This window comes from Rhea americana, unplaced genomic scaffold, assembly GCF_003343005.1.
Source record: "Rhea americana isolate MKP2758 unplaced genomic scaffold, rheAme1 scaffold_175, whole genome shotgun sequence".
Lineage (NCBI taxonomy): Eukaryota > Metazoa > Chordata > Aves > Rheiformes > Rheidae > Rhea > Rhea americana.
The window spans coordinates 830,509-851,403 of NW_028185872.1; the positions used below are offsets into that span (position 1 = coordinate 830,509).

General features: G+C 34.6%; 2 protein-coding genes across 3 annotated transcripts; one reads left to right on the forward strand and one right to left on the reverse strand.

Annotated features, from left to right (window-relative positions):
• Positions 1-3,150: 3,150 nt before the first annotated feature.
• On the reverse strand, positions 3,151-12,348 carry ASPA (aspartoacylase). The gene is made up of 7 exons (XM_085301301.1): positions 12,286-12,348; positions 10,218-10,480; positions 7,501-7,696; positions 6,252-6,345; positions 5,382-5,489; positions 3,920-4,029; positions 3,151-3,386 (listed from the first exon to the last, which is right to left on the reverse strand). Exons 1-7 carry the CDS (start codon positions 12,346-12,348, stop codon positions 3,198-3,200), a joined length of 1,023 nt encoding a protein of 340 aa, XP_085157427.1. The 3' UTR covers positions 3,151-3,197.
• Positions 12,349-15,447: 3,099 nt separating this feature from the next.
• SPATA22 (spermatogenesis associated 22) lies at positions 15,448-20,585 on the forward strand. Of its 2 annotated transcripts, none has more exons than XM_085301298.1 (8): positions 15,448-15,490; positions 15,816-15,944; positions 16,661-16,721; positions 16,855-16,950; positions 18,284-18,638; positions 18,957-19,086; positions 19,892-19,989; positions 20,394-20,585. In XM_085301298.1, the coding sequence occupies exons 1-8, from the start codon at positions 15,448-15,450 to the stop codon at positions 20,583-20,585; spliced, it is 1,104 nt and encodes a 367-aa protein (XP_085157424.1). The 2 variants fall into 2 exon arrangements, with proteins under 2 accessions (XP_085157424.1, XP_085157425.1); XM_085301299.1 differs by having other exon boundaries at positions 15,816-15,896; positions 16,667-16,721.
• The last annotated feature ends 310 nt before the right edge of the window (positions 20,586-20,895 follow it).

Here is a 20,895-nt window from a genome sequence, read left to right on the forward strand (position 1 = left end):
GAGGTATTTCTTCCTTTTGTGGAAAAATAAGATCTTTGATCTAGTCCACTATCTTTTGTTTTGGAATCTTTAACTCAAGACATTATGCTGAAAAAAGTACTTGCTATGGAGAAAAGAAAGACATTTCAATTTTGAATACTACCAAATGAAGTATGTTATTTTGAAATAACAATGTTCTGAGTATATTTGAAGCTTTCATACTGACTGTCAGTGTTACTGGGGGCTTGAACTAGCAAGCTGAAGAAAGCCTCAAGGGAAAGACACTTCAATTCTCATTAGCTTTGCCTGATCTGTTTTCTTGTGTATAATGCCAAGGGTATAATGAGTTTACTGCTTTTYATTCTGGAGGATATATATATGCCTTGCTATAAGTTAATAGGGCAGAAACATATTTCATTTAATAGAGAATACTTCTGAGCTGGTTCAGATCACAGTGACTTTAATGTTCCTGTTACTGCTTGGATTTTCCATGCTGTTACATCTTCTTTCATTAAAAAAAAAAAAAAAGAAAAGAAAAAAAGAAAGTTACCGCATCWGAAGTTCTTCAGGTTTAAGTAAAATCACTTCTACATTCAACTTCACAAAAATTGGAAATCAGCATTTTTTTCCAAAGAATCAAAATTAAGTTAAATGTAATGCAATTATAGACCTTTTAAGATTTTTCTTTTTTTTATTCACAGGAGTGTGTACTGCAKTTCTGTAGCACTTTTTATTTCATTATCTGTGATGACCTAGGACTAAATTATATTTTTGATTTTATATTTTACATGTGTATGTATAAAAAGAAATATTTGTRTTCTATTTGTGTTTCAATATTTAGTTAAAACAGTATGTGTCTTAACTGTCATGAGTTTTCATTTAATATATTGATTTACTGCCTGTTTTAAAGATGCTATTCAGAAAACAGGTAAATTCTGTTCTATGTTTGAATGATAATGAGTTGTGTTGGACTCTTATAGTTAATCCTAAAGTGGGCAAAATGATCCAGAAGACTGTCTCGCCACAAAAGGGAGCGTGAATGAACTCTCCGGCACAGAGGAGAGTGCAAAGCTATTGCAGGAATGGTAAACGTGGTTCTCGCTACCACCTGGTCTTCTCTAGATGGTGTATCCTGTACTCCCTAGCGTGCATGGCCCTGATGGACAGGGTCAAASTGAAATCTTCCTTTCAATTACTGTCTTAGATGGGAATCTGAGGGCAAGGACAGTCACAAGTATGATATCTAAGTGTTGTTTGGTCATCWTAGTAGGGTATGTGAGCCTGAGAAGAAAAATTCCTGTCTTCTGCTAATCTTTAATCTCTGCTGGTTAATTTTGCATTGAAACTGCCAACAAAGAATAGTGCTTTAGGGCCATGCAGTTCTATTTGGATTCTTTTGAATGCCAGTTTTTGTAATAAAAATACCTCTTCACRTATACTCAGGAACCAGAATAAACTAGCTTGCACTGTACTCCATGTTGCTATGGGTGGATTTCTCATTTAAAACAAGTCTCAGTGCTATATTGAGGTCGCTATGTAGGCATAGCCATAAAATAGAGAAGACACRACAAACGCAAGGAACTTGCTGTGATGATGTCCAGGTACAAAAGTGTGTGATAAAACCAAGGATCTGGGGGATTGTTTCTAGAAGTTCCTAACTGAGAAAATACTTCATGTTTGTGGCCACAGAGCCTTGCCAGACCATGCAAACCATTTGTTTCCCGTCTCATATGATTGTTGAGGCTCTGATCAAGAACTCCATGAATGACTACAACAGATCAGTCTGAATTTTTTTTTATTCAATATTTAAAGAAATAAAACATGTAATTCAATAAATATCTTGTTCTGCCCAGTGTTTTTATGTTATTGCCATGGCATCAGAACTGCAGAAAGCAAGGAAAAAAGGATTTTGACTGAGTGTAATAAGGAATATATCACTTTCCAAATGATATAATTTGGGAGTTATCCGGACAAAGAACCTTTCAKTAAATAGCTAATTATTGTACACTTTCAGAATTTATGTAAAGTTTTTAATGTTTTCTCTGTCCCTGATAATTGTCCAGTATGTTAAAACAACTTTAGAAAAGTTAATTAAATCTCCCCTTTCTTCCTCTGCTCAGCCACAGACAGTCTTTGTTTCTACAAATACAGAGCAAGTGAGTCTCAATTCTGAGAAGTATGTATTCATAGAATCCTCCTTAATTTCTATTCTGACATACTTATATATGATCTGTGTGTTGCTCTTCATCAAAATCCAAACAATTTTACCTCATCCTGCTGCTGCCTTTAAAAGTTTTTGAGGTGCAACAGTTGATGAATGTTGTATTTGGAAAATGTTACCAACAGTAGGCAGACACAGCTAAAAAAGTTACAAAGCTCTGAACAACTCTTGTCTCCATTCCAATAGAGATATCCTTGGAACAGGATCAACACCTTTTTCATGAAGTAGAATACCGCTCCAGTATGTTCTAAGTGCTGGATACTTTCTAAACTCAAAACTAYTTGTCTTTAAAGATAAATCAGAAACAGCTTGAATTAATCTTGCAATACTCCCAGTTACAACAGGCATTTTAGTCTATCTTTCTCAAAAATCATATGTTTTTAGCATGTACTATATAAGCATAAAAAGCAGACTAAAACTAACCCCTAAGYCCCCCAATTCAACTGCAATAGGAGTTTGTCATATGCAGATAATACAAAGGCATTTGAATCCATGGCACCCCTCTCAGTTTCYTCCTCCCAGCTTATTTCTTTTGTCTCACATCATGTATTGGTTATCTGAGGAATTATTTTCAAGAATCATCCAATCTTTAAAGTGTGGGTTTTCTTAGGTTTGTGGTTAGGAAAAAATACACAATTTTTACTTTATAATATAATCTAGAGAATAAGCATGTTCATATGTGACTCCAAAGGAAGTTTTATAGCTACTAATCCATATATGTGGTTTATTGTTTAAACATTTTATATAGCATGAATTAACAAACTACAGATATTCATTCTTTGTAACTATAGTTCTCTATTAGAATGGATAAACAGTCACAATTCATATTATGACAGTAGTTTTGGTCTTAAAAGTGCTCAGCAATATTAATTAAATTACTATTTTAAATTAGATTCTGCATTTATTCTGTAATTACTACTGTCTAAAAATCAATTTCACAGAGGGTAAGTACACACTTTGTACATAAAATCTGTAATCAGCTTTTAAGTGTTCTGGTCTAAGATCTGATGTGTTCTGCAGTGAGTTTTACTTTGACTGTATTTACAAAAGCTTGTTTCTTTTCATAATATGCAGCTTCGTTAATAAATGTTGGATAGRCAGTACTGTCTCCTTTATATGCAATTACTTTTCCATCAAGAGTCAAAAATAGAGGATCGCCTTTGTTCAGTGGCTGCCAATCTTGATCCTTAGAAAAAGAAAATAGAATATATTTATTTTCATTTTTTTGTAACTTTTACGTGATTTCTAAGCTTATGCTCTTAAGTTACATTCTCTGCAGTTTATGGCAAAAGCTTAAAACAATTCCTTTTAATCTTTACTACCTAAGTTTGGTTTCTGGCCTTTGTTTTCAGGCTTCTATAGAATTCACTGGTAAAGGTGAGCTAAAAGGAAATCATGTCTGTTCACAATTGATTAAAAATAGACCTTTGTTTTAGAATCTAAAATTAGATTTACCTTGTAGAATATAAGCTATTGTTCTAGATAGTCTCTGCCTTTCAGTTTGAGTTCAAAATTGGTTTTAGATTCAGATTCCCAAGGTGGTTACTGAAATACTGTGCAACTTGGTGATACAACTTACTATATGGAGAGCCTAAAGTATTCAGTAAATCCATTGTCATTTTCAGTATTTTATTTGCTATTAAAAATATACTGTACTGTAGCATAAGCAGCACACGAATACTTATAAACTCTTTCAAATGGAAGTATTACGGAATTTACCTGCAGTTTAGGGTGAATAATAGCAATAATTTCATCATTTTTATTCCTGGGATAATCTACTTTCTCCATTATCTTGTAAACCTCAATTGTACATGGTGGAAACTCTTTTCCTAGAAAGAATAAATGTAATTTAAGGTTGAAATGAACAACTGCCTGTTAAAAAAGGCATTGCATTACTTATTCTCTTTAGAATGGCTTAAGTCGTAAGGTTGCACCTCATTAAAGTTTACATTAGTGATTAGCCCATGTATCATAAAAATGTCTAGGTCCAGATTTTTAGTCCTCTGACAGCCAAGTTGCAGAAAGAGGATCCAGCTGCATACTGTTGCATACAGAACYCATATCTCAATTTGATTAGTAGTGCTGAAATGTGACCTTCCAGTTCAGTTCTGTATACTTAATTTCCTCATATATAAGATATATCTTCTTAATGTAATACCTGTGTTTAGTAGTGCTGCGTAACATGGAATATCAGTGCTATCGAATCTTTACCATTTCAGCGCAATAATACAATTCTGACATGCCCAACAATATTCTTTTCCTTCTGCTTCCAAAAAAAACCCTGCTCAGAAGGTTACTTACTCAGAAGTAAACTTTAACACCCATTTTTGTCAGTACGTATTTTATATAGTACACAGGTATATAACCAAATCTTACAAAATTTTTGGTAATTTGAGATAACCATGCACAGAYGGCATGAAAATTAAACACTTTCTTAATTCATGTATATAGAGCTCTCAGTGTACGTACTACTATACAAATACTGCTAATTGCTATTTCAGATTTGCAGAGCAACTTCGAGATCAAGGTTCAGAATACTTRCTGAATTTTCAGAAAGGGGAAATATTCTTAAACCTATCCTAAGGAGCTATACAGTAATTCTTCTGACCTAAAACTAACATGCAGGTGATWTACAGAATGTATGACAGTATTAATGGAAGATTAGTTAACATTGAACGCTTCTGACTTAAGTATCCTAGGGCTGCAGTTAGCCAGCAAAGATTAGAGCAACCCTGAGACTAACTCAGCTCTGAAATATGTACCCACCACATACATGCCATTAGGGGATAAGTACCCCTTTATTGATTAAAACTATTACAGAACTGATACACTTTCACCAATATTAGCAAAAAATATGTATTTTTGTAATTTCTTTGATACTATTGAAATTAATACAGTATAGTTTGCAAATTCTTAGTTCATGAATAATAGTTTATAACTGTTAAATAAAAGATCACTTATGGTCACAGACAACTACTGGCTTAAAAGCCCCATAAAAGGTAGTATGAGTAAAATATACCTAAGTAAAGTATGGGTAAATTGCAATAATCTTTCTCCTCAAATTTAACCTGTTTTAACTGTAAAATGTTGTAGCCCAATCTACTTTTTTAAAAAAACTATTCTCTTGCAATACTCTACTGACACAACATACAGAAATTTATTCTTGTATTGCTTACTCTACCTTTATTGAAAAGGTGCACAAAATCAAGACCATGTTTGACAATCTTCCTCATTTTCTCCAAAATATCRGCTCTAACAACACCATGTGGTTGCGGACCAACCTCCACCCCTGTTTACAAATGAGGGAGACTATTAATATAGCCATCACATAAGACGTGCTTAGACTATACATGAAAAATACATAACCCTTTGTTTTACAGATGATCTTAAAGTACAAAAGCATGGGACTGTGTAAAGCAAGCAGGAAATCTGGCTCACTAGTCAGTATCCATTTGAAGAACTATGCACATATTTGGAAGTGCTACTGGGGTAAGAGGAAAAGGTCACAACATGGGTTCATTTCTCTTCCTCCTCCTTACCATGCTGCCTTTTACAGAACTCATTGTTTAAAAGGCAAAATAATGACGATTTTTGTCTATGGCTGTGGTTTGATTTCATAAATGGAAAAGTTAACCAATTCTATCCAGAGTATCATTTCCCTCTTCCTTTATCACATCAATTCTTTTCCTCTTATTGGCTAGAAARCCACATTTCATCCAAGGCTTATTTAGAGGAAGTAAACACTTTTTTTTCCCTGGAGCTGACATTTTTTTCCCTTATCCTCAAATATTATAAATATTTTCTGAAAATAGTGGGTTAACTGAACTTATGAAATTCTAACAGGCTTCTGTATTTTGTAAGCCAAACAAAAATGAGTGCTCTTTAGAAAGCAGAAATAATCATGTATGTTTTATTTGGTAAACACATTGTCAAACAAATAGTTACTGCTATCAGAGCACTCTGTAATGTAATGAAATAAACAGATATGGAGACAGGCGTGTCTTTAATCATTTCTGGTGGGTTAAAAATTGTCTCTATTTTTCATATTTACCAACAAGATGCTTTGCTACAGAGCGAGCCGTTGAATATTTCAAAGTTGGATGTTCAATCAGCAAAATAGGACAGGGTTCTGGAGCCAGAGCGTTCTGTGAAGATTGTTTAAAAATGTCTTTGTTATGCAAATATTTTTAAATGCTGTGCTACAAAAGATTACTGATGCAGAAGTGATTTACACAATGTCTTCAATATGTTGCCTTCATTTCATGGCCCTCAAAGAAGTAGGACATCTTTAGAAAACAAACAAAGCTGTATTTGTTGGTCTCCTTTCCGTTAGCTCATGCCAGGCATGCTCCACTGAACTTTGCTGTCTGCTAATATAAATGAACACAGTTCTAGTCTTAAACTGCTAACAGGAAAAAAACCCTACTCATCSATGTTTCAAAAAAGAATCAAAATAGTGTAAACCAGATTTCAAATATTTTTTATGTTGTATTTAGTTATTGTGAACTAACCCTTTTTTTTCAGTTTGTTTTGACATAGACTCCTACTTCAGACCTTTTTCCTTATTGCTGCCTACCATTGCTTTGTTGGATATCAATCTTCATACAATTTCAGCCGTAAGCTGTCCGTATCTTCAAACGTGTTATAAAGATTTAAATAGGATACAGGTAAAAAGAAAATATCAAATGTTGTACATCTTGCTTCTAAACTAAGAATTTTTTAAAAATCTGTTCTATTGGCTTAATCTTGATGTCATCAGTCACTGTCTAAAACACCAATAACTTCAAYGAGAATACACTTAATCCAGCACTTTTGAAAACCCCTCTCTACCAATATTTAACAGCTTCAGGAATAGCAAAATCAAACAGCTTTCAAAGACATACCGCTATTCCTGTGAATACTGATTAAGGGAACATTTGCCGTTACTTAATTCCATTACTTTTTTCTATATCATTAATTCTTAAAACTAATTTTTTAACTATTCAGCATCCATGACCCAAACTTTTCCAAGTTCCTGATGGAACAGTGTAAAAGCAGATTCAATTACATTTATTTTCATATATGTTATCTGAGGCATTACTCTTAGCCCATCAATTATTAATACAGGAAGATTAAGAGAGTTCAGATCTGAATTACCTGTTACTACAATCAAATTCTTGATTATCTCTGATTTTAAATAACCTATCAGTAATTAAACAGTTTTTCAGAAAAGTGTCTTTAAAGAAACTACAAAGCAATATATAGTAAGACAATATTACAAATAAGAATCTGATTTAATAGCTCATTTAAATTAGTTTTACCTTGATATAATGAGACATTTGAATTGTAAAGTCATCCCTGGAGTTTTCAAGAATAAGAGTACAACCCATGTTAGAAGTGGTGTTGTGAAGGTCAAAAATAAGGTCATAGGCATCATCACTACCTTTTGGACCAAATATATGATTGATTTCCTGAGCCCTTCTCACTTCATATGGAGTATCTTCCACCACTGTCCTGCTGTTAATATTAGTACAAAGAAATTAGCAAACTCATTCCATGGCTTTGCAGTCAACAAAAACGCATATAGTCTTACTGGAGTTGAAATCTCCTATTTAATTACCAATCTGTTAAAACGTGATGAATTTGTGCTTGAACAAAGCAAGGGTGACTGTTAATATAAAACAGGTCTTATTTATTATTCTGTATCTTAGCAAAGGGTAGTAAGAATTTTTTTAATCTGATCTTAGCTTGAGAATTGTTTACTTTGCTTTTATTTCTTTACATTGATTTCTAGTGCATACAATTCAGAATTTCTCTACATGCAAAAAACTAACTCAAAATTTATCGACAACTTAAAGCCACTTCCAACATTAGATCCAGCTCCTCCTAAAGGCGGTACTCATTCAGATAATGGTTCATGATCTTTCATCTTGGACCTCAGTTGCAGTCTTTCATAACTTGCTTCATTTCGTCCTTTCATGTTCTAATCAGACTTTTACAATCTATTATTTGGAGCTTTCTTGACCCGCAAAGCTCAGCTATGTGAGGAAGCTCATCTTGCCATCTCAGATATGTTCATCCAAGGTTTTGATATTTTTAATCACAAGTGACTAGGACTATACTACACTTAAAGAATAGTCTTAGCCTAAGGAAAGGTCTAAGATCCTCCATTTCCTGTCTGTACTGGGGCCTGGCAGGCAATTCACGTATGACACAAAGTATCCTACTTACATTAGCAGTGTACAAAACTACTGCAGGTTCAGGTTTGTTCCGCATAGRTATCGAACCTGTTTTTTCATGATAGACTTGGGATACCACCCACATGCAATACAGAAACACTTACTATCTCTTGGGATAAATCAAGCTTGCTTTCTTACACAGCTCAAGCTTTAGAAGACTATTAATTTCATAACAAATAATGGTATTAAGTTGCATAAGAAAAGTTTGTTAGATATTAATAGAACACCTTACTAACTGCAAGTATGTTTATGCATCAGAAGAAGTTGCTGAGGAAATTATGGCATCACTATTGTTGGAATTTTCTAAGAATCATCACGAGCCAGTCTGTTAGGAATGGTTGCCATGAATTGATCTAGTGATGGGACAAGAAATGGTTAAGAATTTTTTACATGACCACTCAAGCTCCTATTCTGTTTTTATTATTCTGTATACAACATAGTCTACCTTCGTATTCTTTAGTTCTGCCTTTGAAATTAAAGGTTTCTTCCAGTAAGACTCCTACAGTCATCTTATTAAAGCCAATGGGACATCCACCACTACTTTCAGTAGCACCAGGATTTCATTCTCTTTTTTCTTATTTTGTAAAATCACYTGTAATCTTGAAGAGCCTACAGTTGGAAGGGTCAGGTGAAAGTCTTTTAAAATACTTACTAATGCTGCAAAAGGACTGGACAATGGAAGAGGATTTACTAAGGAAACATTAATAAAAATTGCAAAAAAAAAATGAAGACAACCTGTAGGTGTCTTAATCTAATATTTACTCAAGCCTTTTATGTTCGCAACAGCTGAACACAGACCAACCTACCTTTTTCATATATATTTATCCTAAGTATTTCATATATGTTTACCCTAAGTAAGCAACTAAAAGAACAGCCTAAACACCTGTCACAGTTCTTAAAAAAATGTTTACCTTATAATAATTAACAACAAAATTCTCTTTAAGATAAAAAGTCAGATGAAAAGGCATGGATGCACTGTAAAAAGAACCATGCTTATAAAATATGTGATGTATGTATTTCCTTCAGTGATATTCATCTTTACCTTTAAGGCCTTTCTCATACATTATTATCTCTTTAGCCTGCAACCAAATCAAGTATAAAAATGTTTGGTTCATACAGCAAAGTACACATCTGGAATAGCTTCCTCAAAAGCAGAATAAAATAAAATCTCATTAAAAATGTAAAACAGATTTCTCAAATGCGAATAGGTAGATTCATGTTAATTTTCTTATTATGGATTGTATTTCTTCTTTTTTAAAATAATGTGTCAGTTTGTGTATCATTTTGCCATAGTATACATATTTCTAATTTGGCTAATTTCAAGATTTCATATTTTATTATATATAACAGAAATTAAATATACTTCCCCAAATGCATGCCATTTTTATTCTTTTTTTCAGATCCTTACTAATACATTTAAATTTAAAGGCTTTGCATTTTCACATCTACCACCTTCCTGCAAATATGATTGTATTCAGAAGAGATCCAAAGGCGAGTTGCACAACTCAGAAAAGCAACAATACTTTAAGTTTACACAAATATAGCTAATCTAATACTGATTTAAAATATAATGTTTAAGATTCATGTGTTTGTTTGAGATTCCATGTACTAACAATATTTTTTAAATRGATCTGTTACATTCAGGCAATTTGTTATTTTGGGGTTAAAGGTCAGTAATTTCAGTTATGTGACTCCACAAAGAGTAATGCAACTTGTGTTAACATTTTAATCTAAAAGGGAAGGTCCTGACAATTTTAAAAGCAGAAAATTAAAACAACACAAAGAACAACTATTCTTACCCAAGATTATCAGAGTCAAAAACACGGTTCAGATCACAGTCAATGTATCTAGTACATTTCTTCACAGCTCTTGGGTTGCATATAAACRGTTTCACTTCCAGTCCTGTTCTTTGAATCTCAGCTCCATGCTCTTGCCAGTGCTTGACCAAATATATCCCTGATAACTCATTACCATGAGTTCCTCCAAAGATAGCAACCTTTTTTACTGGAGGTTTATGAACAACAGAATAGGAAGTCATGTTATTCAGCAGCTTTAAGAATTGCTGAAAGCAAAACAGAAAATAATGATAAATAAAACTTCTGTTTTCAAGAAAAAAAAATCTTTTAACTTTTTGTAATAGGAACTTCTTTAAGCCTGTTTACATCGGATGTGACTGAAAGTGTATTAACATTTCTGTAACAGTTTTAGATTCCGGTTGCAACAGGGGAGTTGCTAAACTAACGCTCCTCCCTCTATAGACTCCCTCCTCCTTATTTACCATATTTAGTAGTACCTCTAAGTCTGTTAATGGTACTGTCATACAGTTCAAAAGCTAACTTCTCTGGGCAATCTCCATTAATACAGGTAAATAATGTACTAATGAAAAAAAAGTATGAAAAGACTTTTCTAATGTATGCTTTAAAACAATATCCACTTAAAAGTCTGAAAGTTTTGCATTTCAAAATAGGTGTAACAAGTATACTCATGTATGTTTTAAATTGTATAACCATTACAGTATACAAGAGCAGAATGGTTTAAACTGAGCAAAACCAGTAAAATATGAATCATATCTTGGCTTGAGATCAACGCATAATGATAAAATGTCAAGTACTTCCATCTATAAAACAAGAACAGCTGAGTTCCTCAAAACATGTTGTTGCTTGTATGACCCTTCTGTTTKTTTTATAGTATCTGAAGAACAGTGATTGGAAGGAACACTAACTAAAATTAAAGGGCAATTTATCCACAATTTATCTAGTGTTCTTCACCACAGTTCTGYATTGGAATCTGCTAACACAGACCTTTGTGACATTGAAACAACTTAGCTGGTGATGACCTTTCTAATTTCTGTAATCCTCATATAAAAAAAAGAAATACATATAGACCACAGTGGGACAAGAGCTGTATTCTCTCCCGCAAAACTTAGTCAACAAACCTGACTTCTTCCAGTTCTGAAAGTGTTCAGATAGGCTCACTTAAAGGAAACTTAAGCAAAACAGCAGCCAGAACTTCCATTATACTCCTACAAACTGATGCTGATCTAGCCTTCCATGTATAGTCCAGCTCCAGCCTTGACCTCCTTGAGTGCATGACAATAAACGCTTTCATTCCCAAATGCTTCACTATAGAGGGATAGAACTTTTCAAATAAAAGGTGTAAATAACAATAAGTTTTACCACTGTACACAACAGAAGTACTTACAATCAGTGTCCAGCACACAACATAAATATAAAAATACTGCATTTAAGGGAAAAAAATGTTTACTAAAACTAAATTCCTTTTTATTAAGATTATACTCCAGTGATTTAGGAGAGTATTTGACTAGGATCCAGGAGAGGCTTTGTAACCCCAGACTGATAGGTTATAAGTATAGGAAAAGAAAGCTAAACACAGTACTTACTTACACATCTAGATGAATTCTGCCATGAGCGTACTTTCTACAAGTTATTCTCTGCATTTCAGCTAATGCATACATAATTGCTGAACCTTACAGTGAGTTAATACTGTGTTTACTTAGTCAGCTGTATTATTCCTGTACTTGTAAGTTGTTAGATATGTAATCATAGTAAGTAATTTATTAAACAAAGCCATAAAGTTGTATTTTACAACGCTGGACAGTTTGTACTGTCCTTTGACCCYCTTCCCTTTAGTGATGGTGCCAAAACTGCTATTTACATGCCGCTTGAAAAAATGACTCACACTTTGAATCTTGTTGAATTTAAGCAACACAGCACTCTGAAGAATAAATGGGAAAATGCAAATATRCACTGCTAGTAAATACAGTGTCTTTCATTTCTGATGGTATTGTAATGGTTATAATTCCTTGCAAAAGGTTGAATGAAATACAGAGATTGTCTATGCACTTACCTCATTTAACATGCAAGAAGTATGTCTCCTAAGAAGAGTTTTCTTAGGACAGACACAGTGCATTTCCAAACATGAGCTTAGGAACTAAAGCCCATGGAAGCCTCTTTTATACTCTTAGAGCAACTTAACTTCCAAACAGTTTTTAACTCCTGGACTCCCAGGACATTACTAGTGCCTGCAAACTTATGGGCATAGATGAAAACACTTTGAAAAGTTTTCAATCTGCTGAATTAAATGCTGGGAACAATTCTTTATTACTGTKCTTGGGCAATATTCATCCCTTGAAAAAATATTTAGAGAAGAACATGGTTCTTCTCTAAAGAACAGAGAGAATAAAGAATATGGTTTMTTAACCATATTAACCATTATTATTTATTAAGAATTCAGTGTTGCTTTCGTGCAGTGCAGGGTTCCCCCYCCCCAAGAAAGCTAAAGGTTTATGAGTAAGGAGTGTAGGATGATATATATACAGCTATCAACAATGATACTACATAGCATAAAATGTTTTATGTACCTCTCTCCCCACTGAGGTGACCTGCTCTAAGCTCCGTAGAAGAGAACAGACCACTCCCTGAAGCATATCAACTTGGGATTGAACCTACAAGGCAGCAGAGAGAGTGCCTGTTGGAAAAACCAAGGGGGAACCTCAAAAGCTTCGGTCACCTGCATGGGCTTAGTATGGGTCACTGCAGATGGGCAGCAGTTGTTGCTGTCAGCACCAAAGCCCCTTAAGCCATCCCATCACCACTCCTACCTAGAGCAGAAACGGTTGCTTCACTGAAACGGGAACCCCTYTCCTCAGACGGACAACGCAGGCTCTGCAGCTCCTGCCAGCTCAGAGGTGACCGATACTTTCGGTGGGATCTTCCTACATGATTTAAAAACAACTGCCGTGAGCTACTAGGTGGACCTAGATGATGATTACCACAGTAATCATAACTGTAAYGGTGCATACTAGAAATGCCCTTCCCCAGGCAATCCCAATTAGTTTGTGCAGCGCCCACCAGGTATTCTTGTACTTTTTTAATCAGTCCCTTTCCTCAACATCTAACTGGTAGTTGCATTAAGGGCACTATATGGCTTCACTTTTTTCTTGATCTATGTGTTTGAGTATCTGGCAGTGCATCTGAAAGCTCAGATTGTGCCAAATGAGCTGAGGTGCATAAGCAGTAGTAATAATTTTTTTTAAAAAAGAGTAAATGAGATGAAGTCTGGGTGTCAAAACCACAAAGGTATGCATAAATGTGGTAACATTGCATGCTTTAGTGCCTAGCCAAAGCCTTCCCAGGTACTGGCTTAAGAAAAAGGGATTATGAAAAAACAACTGGCTGAAAACCTGCCTAGAGCTACGACTTTACACAGGAGCCAGCCCCAAGTTAAACGCTTGAAAACAGTAGTGGGTAAAAAGTCTGAAAAACGAAGACACGTTTACTCATATCCACATTTGTGTTCACATATGCAGCTTTTGCCCAGTGKTCTGGTTGTCCCCAATACGTCACCACGTGCGCCACTACCACGAGTGGGGAGATGCTCAGTGAACCCTACAGACAACCCCCGTGTCGCTCCGCCTGCTCCTGCTGCTCCTCCTCCTCCGCCCTCCCCGGCCGTTGGCTCCGCACAGCCCCCCCCCGCCCCCGGCTGCTGGACACGCCCCCGCTTCCCCCCTCCCCCCGAGGCCAACGGCTGCCGGCGGCCAACGGCGGCTGCGCGAGCGGCGCTTTCCCGCCCTTTTGCGCCTCGCGCCGGAGGAGGAGCCGGGAGCGAGGCGGTGGCCGTTTTTACCGTTGATTTTTGGTGGGCTTCGCCTCAGTCTTATMCTTTGGGGTCCGGAGCGTTTCGTTTAGCCTGCGACTGAGTACTGTTACTGTCCGAGAACGGAGGCAGCGTGCCCTGATACCTTCCATTCCCCATCCTCAGATTTCCTTTTTTTTCCTGCCTCAACACTTAGCTCTGAGCTTCTGTGTGCTCAGCTTCAAAAAAAGGCAATAAGCAAAATAAGTCAATCTAAAATCCTGTACAGCACCAAAGCTTGCTTTGTAAACTGAGATGTCAGGTTTATGGGGCTTTATTTTACAAGTACATTACTTACTGATGGTTCTTAAGCTTTATTGTGCCACCAAAGCAGTTTAAATGTAAATTACATTGCACCAATGAACCAGAAACTGCTCTAATATTGTCAAATGTGTAATTTATGCATATCACAGAAGGAAAGAGTGAATTGATSAGCTCTTCTGGTCTAGTAGTAGATACCTGTGTTTAATTCTGATCAACACGTTTAATAGCTGTGTGTGGTTACTGAATCAACAAATGTAGAAGTGATGTAAATGTTTTATATTATTTCTATACATAGGTACCTGGTGGTGTTCACATGCCATTAAAAGCAAGTATATACAACTAACTTTAATAAAATAGCAACTGATGCTACACAGTATTGAAACTGTAGTGTCCTCAATGTATACAATACTATATAGACTTACGTTAGAAGTAGGTTAATCAGAAAGCAAATACATTAAGCTATCTGTATTTAATATGCAAATGCATACTTTTTCTGTTCATAGTAATTAAAGAATGTGGATAATGGTTAAAATGTCTTTTATATGAGGAAATTGCTTAAAAGTTCTAGGTCTGCACTGTAATATACAGAAAATAATGTATTTTTTGAAGTGTGACTATTTTTCATGGAATAGAGAAATCATCAGTTTTATACTCAGAGCCATATACCTTGCAGTTTTGAGCAAGATTTAAGTATTTCTTTTCTATTAATATTGTATTTTCAGGAACTCAAAAATATTCCTTGCATTTGAGCATATATACACATTTAAATTCAGAAGYGGATTCAGTATTTTTACAGCATTTATCTTTTTTAAAAAGGTAGAGAATATGACTTTTACTTCAAGAATGTAATGATTTGGGCCCACGCGCTGCAAAGGCTAATTTGCATGTTCCTTGACCGCCTGTGAATGCATCCTAAATCCAGTACAACTACTCACTCATTTTAGAAGTGTTATCTGAATTGATGCATGCAATGGGGAATACAAAGAATTAAGACAAATTATCACAACATTGCATCTAAATTSGATGTCTTTAGTGCATGAATTGGTTTAACTTCTCAACATATAACTTTGATACAGTGAATTTGGAGTAAGCAATACACAAGGAGAAATGAAAAGGAGTTTAACAGACACTTCAGCTCGTAGCACAGCAGGTACTATTCATTCTTTTGTACGTTACAATTTATATCTTATTATGCTTTTGTGTGTATATGTGTATGTATGTATCTATTTATGTATATTCAGGGGACTGCTCACCAAGTGAAAAGTTTAACTAAGGGAAATATTTGCAGGACAGAGGTCTAGGCATATAAATTCTGTAGGTGAACAGCCRTTCAATCTTACCTTTTTAGTGAGTATCATTCCTCTGGGTAATGTAAGATGATAGAATTGTTAGATAATTATTATTTACATATTTAAGTATAAGTTGTGTATCCTTTTGCTGCTGATATGCTATTATTATGTGAAATTTAATTTTAGGTTGTCTGCCATTACCTCTGTTCAACCAGAAAAAAAGAAACAGACAGCCTCTCACTTCAAATCCACTTAAAAATGAGCCTTGTACCAGTGCTGGGACTCGAGCTTATGACTTTTCTCCCACATCATCGGGTAAATAAGATAAGTATTTTTAAATGGCACTACATCCGTTTAATTGTTAACTTTATGATGTATTCTATTGAATTAGACATCATCCTTGTCAAGAACTATATGCCTCCTTTATGGTTATTGCTGAAAAGTTCATTATGTAAAAAATGTCCTCCAGGAAGTTTCTTTCTGCTCTATACAATTGAGCTTTTTTAGTTTGTGCCTAGAGGGAGGTTGACTCTCTGTGTGTTAGAGAATGCAGTAGCATGCTGGCATTTAAATGGAGTCTCTTGGAACTCTGACCTTTTGTTTTCAGTTGATTTCAATCAAAATTCAAGGCCTGTGTTCCAAGAAGAAACTCTTATGTCTTTTTTGTAATATGGAAGAAAACTTCTGTTCCCCAAATCATGCTTTGAAAGAACAACAYGGAGTTCTGCCTCCATTATTTTCATTGTTTATTATAGTTCACTTACTTACAGCAAAAATTTCTCCCTGCTAACAATCAAATAAGTCTAGAACAAAGAAATAAGTCTAATAGTTGTAATTTAAGCATTGTCTAGAAAAGGCCTATAATTACAGATTCAGAGGATCAGATTGCTCCTTTTTTTTCCTTTTCTTTTCTTTGGAATGGGTGAGACTATTTGTGGAACATCAAGCAAATAAATGATAGGAGCTCTAGTATACTTGCTGCTTTTCAATCTTTTCGGTTTGTATCCATATGCAATCCTTTTTCTTTTGAGAATTAGGTTGGGGAACTGCAAACCCAGAAGTGGCTGAACTACAAAAAGCAGCAAATAGTGGGTATGTAAAAGCAGATTACTTTGCTTTTTATTTTTTATTTGGTTATTTTTTGTTTCATAAACTACAGTTCATGTGTCTATCTTATAGTAAAGCTGGTACTATGTCTCTGATACTTTAAATTTATCCTTAAAAGACAAACAGAACATCAGATGGCTCCCTCCCTTATGAAGCCACACAATGCATCAAAGTCTAATTCAGCAAATAATGGAGAAAACTTGTATGCCTTCAGGTTGGTAAACTCTGTAGTTTTTATTATTCTTAACCAAAAGTATTCTTACTCTCATATGAAAATATATCCTATATCATTGTATATTCTAGTAGCATTCAGAAATACCCTTTTAATCCTCAGATTACTGTACTCCTAAAAAATTAAATTCTGCTTATGAGCCAAAACCTAGTGAAATCAGTGAGTATCTTTCCAGTGTATCTATTGAGGCCTATTAATTAGACCTAATATCTCACCTTATTATCAGGCCTAAAATTCAACCTTATAATAACAGTTGATAGAATTTTTCTGTTCTTATATATTACTGAATTATGGCTTAAGTATCAGGCATGTCTGAGATTAACTAGATAARCTACTTTACCAATTCTGATTTTCGTAGTACAGAAAAAAATAAGCTTTTGAGACTCCACTTTGCTTGCTGTGAAATTTTGCCTGCTTTCAACCCATATTTATTTATTTTTTTTTTTTGTTGTTGTTGTGGTAGTTTTGTATCTGCAAAACATTCAAGCACATACATAAGCCTCTTTGCTGAATCAGAACCTTTACAAATAAATGCTTTAGGAAGGAAGAGGGTCAACAGAGAGAAACTCAGAATTCCAGGAATTATTTATCAGTAAATTCAAAAAAGTTTCTATCAGTTTGTGGTGGGGCAATTATACATCAGAACATTCAGTCCAAACTGAATGTAATTGTGAATTCCATGGTCTTGCAAACCAAGCAAAAGCTTACAGACTCAGATGCCCAGAGATGGTAGAAGATCTTCAAGCAATGTCATAATTACCCTTTTCTCTCTTCCCTTCCTCATGTTCTTTTCAAATGGCAAGAAGAGAGTGTGAGTAAGTATCTTTCAAAGAAGTGCCTTCTCAGGCAAAATGGAAGCAATTTCTGACCTCCTTTTTAATATGGAGACTTAGGAAATCATAAAGTCAGCAAYAGAATTTGTTGTAAATGATTTCTTTACTACTGGTGGTAGAAGGATAATTTAGAAATACCATGCTCAGAAGAAATTTTGCTTACTCTATTTTAAAGTTAAAAATACATAAGTCTTAGGTCAGGAAAAAGCCCTTGTACAGGACAGTAATTAAGAAAGTTTTTAAGTCCTAATGAATTTAGCAGGATTTAAACACGTGTAATTACAGCTCTGTATGTGGACAAGCTTAAGTGCACACTCAAGTGGAGTCTTTTGGAATGGAGTTTATTGGAGTCTAAATATATGCTAGATTTTTTTTTAATCTGAAAGAATGACACTTAAAATGCATCCTTATATTTTAGTTACTTATCTGAATATTTAGAATAGGTATTGTAAAATTGAATTATATGTTATGTTACACTGCAGGGCAGAAGAGAAGACTACCAATACTAAAGGTTGGAACAGAAATGTATATACTCCTTTAAGTAACAGAACAGATTTTATATCTGATAGTGGAATTATTCGAAAGTTTGAGAACATTTCAAGTAGTCCGAAAACTATTCAGCAGCAAAAAAACGCTGATAACCATAATTCTTCTCAGMATATCAAAACAACAGAAGCCAGCCAGACATACTCATCTAAAGCACAGTGGCCAGTGAAACCTAACACTTTATCAAGAAGTCTGCAGGAGCATAGTGTGGCATATAAATTTAACCAAAATATGCAGCAAAATAAAATGAATGAAAAACAATTTGATTGTGTTCAAGAAGACAAAGTTCAGGTAAATTTATGCAGAGAGTTAACAGGAAGATACAATGCAGAAAACAATAAAGAAAATTGATGAGGCTTTTATCAATTCTAGCTGTCTTAGTAAACCCTTAAGTTTCTGAAAAATTAAATATGAGATTTTTGTGTTATAATCTACAGTCTAAAATCTACAGCATGATCATATAAAATGACAGGGAGCTATTTGTCCAGTCTGAAAAAATATTCTGCTGTTAATGTAAATATTGCTTATGTAACATAATATGTAAATGTCTGTCTGCATTTTAAAAGTCTGTAAGTGTTTCTAACTGGAGTTTTCATCTTTCTCTGAAAGGAAGTTTCATCATCTCAGTTAAAACTTAAAGAAAAACAGAATTCTTTGCGAATCATATCTGCAGTCATTGAAAGTTTGAAGCACTGGAGTCAGTATACTTACAAAACTGCACTGCTATTTGAAGTTTTAGGTAAGCATGGTATATAGTGCTGTAACTATTAGCAATGCTAGGACAGCCACCAAGAAAAAATGTGTTATTAACAGTAGGAAAAATAGCTGAAATACCTTGAAACCCAAAATACTGGCATGAGTGCCATTCAGTTTTTTCTACTAGAAGGTCCATTTAGCTATTAAGGTGACCAAAATAGGAACAAAATTAGTAATATAGTCATCCTCTAATTTTTAAACTCTTTCTATTCTCTTTCTTTTCTTTCCCTTTTTTGATATGCATTAAATTGGGACCTTCTGTAGGGAGGTGCAGCTTTACAAAAATTTTTAATAGAATTAATCTGGGAATCAGTCCAAACCTGGAGTGCTTCTAAGTGTAGATGACTTTTAGAGGCTTCACTTTGCATTATAACTGAGATTATCTGAGAAATGAACATAATCAGAGACGACAGAAATGACTGAAATCTTTAAATCAAGATGAATAAGAATATATGCTATAATGTGATCTCAGGAAACTCCTATATTGACAAGACTGCAAATATTTGTAAAGTTGATTTGCATATGAGGATCAACTAAGCTTTAAGGGAATTTTGCCTTGTTATGGTTTATAGTGATGGTAACGAAAACCACATTGGGTCACTCGCTATTKAAAACCCATAATTTGCACTGGAATGTCCAGTATTGCCAACGTGAGTGGTGGTAGAAAGCTGATGCTAATATATATCTTAGTGCTTCTGTGTAGTAGATGTCGTCACAGTATCTTTGTGTATCGTATTTAGTACTGCACTGATGCTTATATCCTAATTTATTTTTACTAAATGGCGTAGGCACACTCGATTCTGCAGTCACACTTGGAGCATATGGGGCAAAGAATTTTCTTTTGAGAGATGGAAAGGAGAGTCTGCCATGTGTATTTTATGAAATTGTAAGCATTTCCATATCCATACGTAATGCAGACAACACTAACTATGGTCACTTTTATGAAGTTAATAATACATGTTCTAATAAAACAGAAAGTTAATATATAAAAGGAAAGCTGGAAACTCATATACTGTACTGTTCCCAAACTGGTCTAGAGCAGTAATACAGCCACTATTTAAGCCTCCTTAGACTTCTGTTTTACCAAAAGTATTGAAGATGTAGATGGGAATTTCAGTTCAGCTCCTAAGTAGTTGTAATAGCAGAGAAGTTGGCATAGAGGTAAATGCCTTCTATATTTCATACAGTCTTCAGAAATCCACTAATAACTAACAACATTTATTCCCCAGACATTTTTAAAGCTTTGTTCATATCATTTTTGTTTGTCTGTTTATCATGCTCATTATGAAGGACCGGGAGCTTCCAAGACTGATTAGAGGTCGAGTGCACAGGTGCATGGGAAATTATGACACAAAAAGGAACATTTTCAAGTGTGTCTCTGTAAGACCAGCAACTATTCCAGAACAAAACACATTCCAAGAATTTGTTAAAATTGCAGATGTTGAGATGACAGCATATGTAAAAACAATGAATGAAATTTAAAACAGTTGAAATGGTTGTCCAAAGTTTATTTTCGTTCATCACTACCCATAAAGGCTGGACATCCTATAGCATTTACCAAAACTGATACTGAAAACCTTATTAAATAATTTAGAATGTCACAAGGCTGTATTATCCAACAAATGTTGATAACAATGTTTTGATGTTTCTACATATTACATTTAAGAGTTTATCTTTGCTAGTTATCAATGCAGTAACAGGTTTTTGTTGCCTACTTGGTTAGTGTTCATTGAAGAAATTCTGAATAAAAATTGTTAAACTTGATTTTAAGTACATACACAAACTGTTCTTG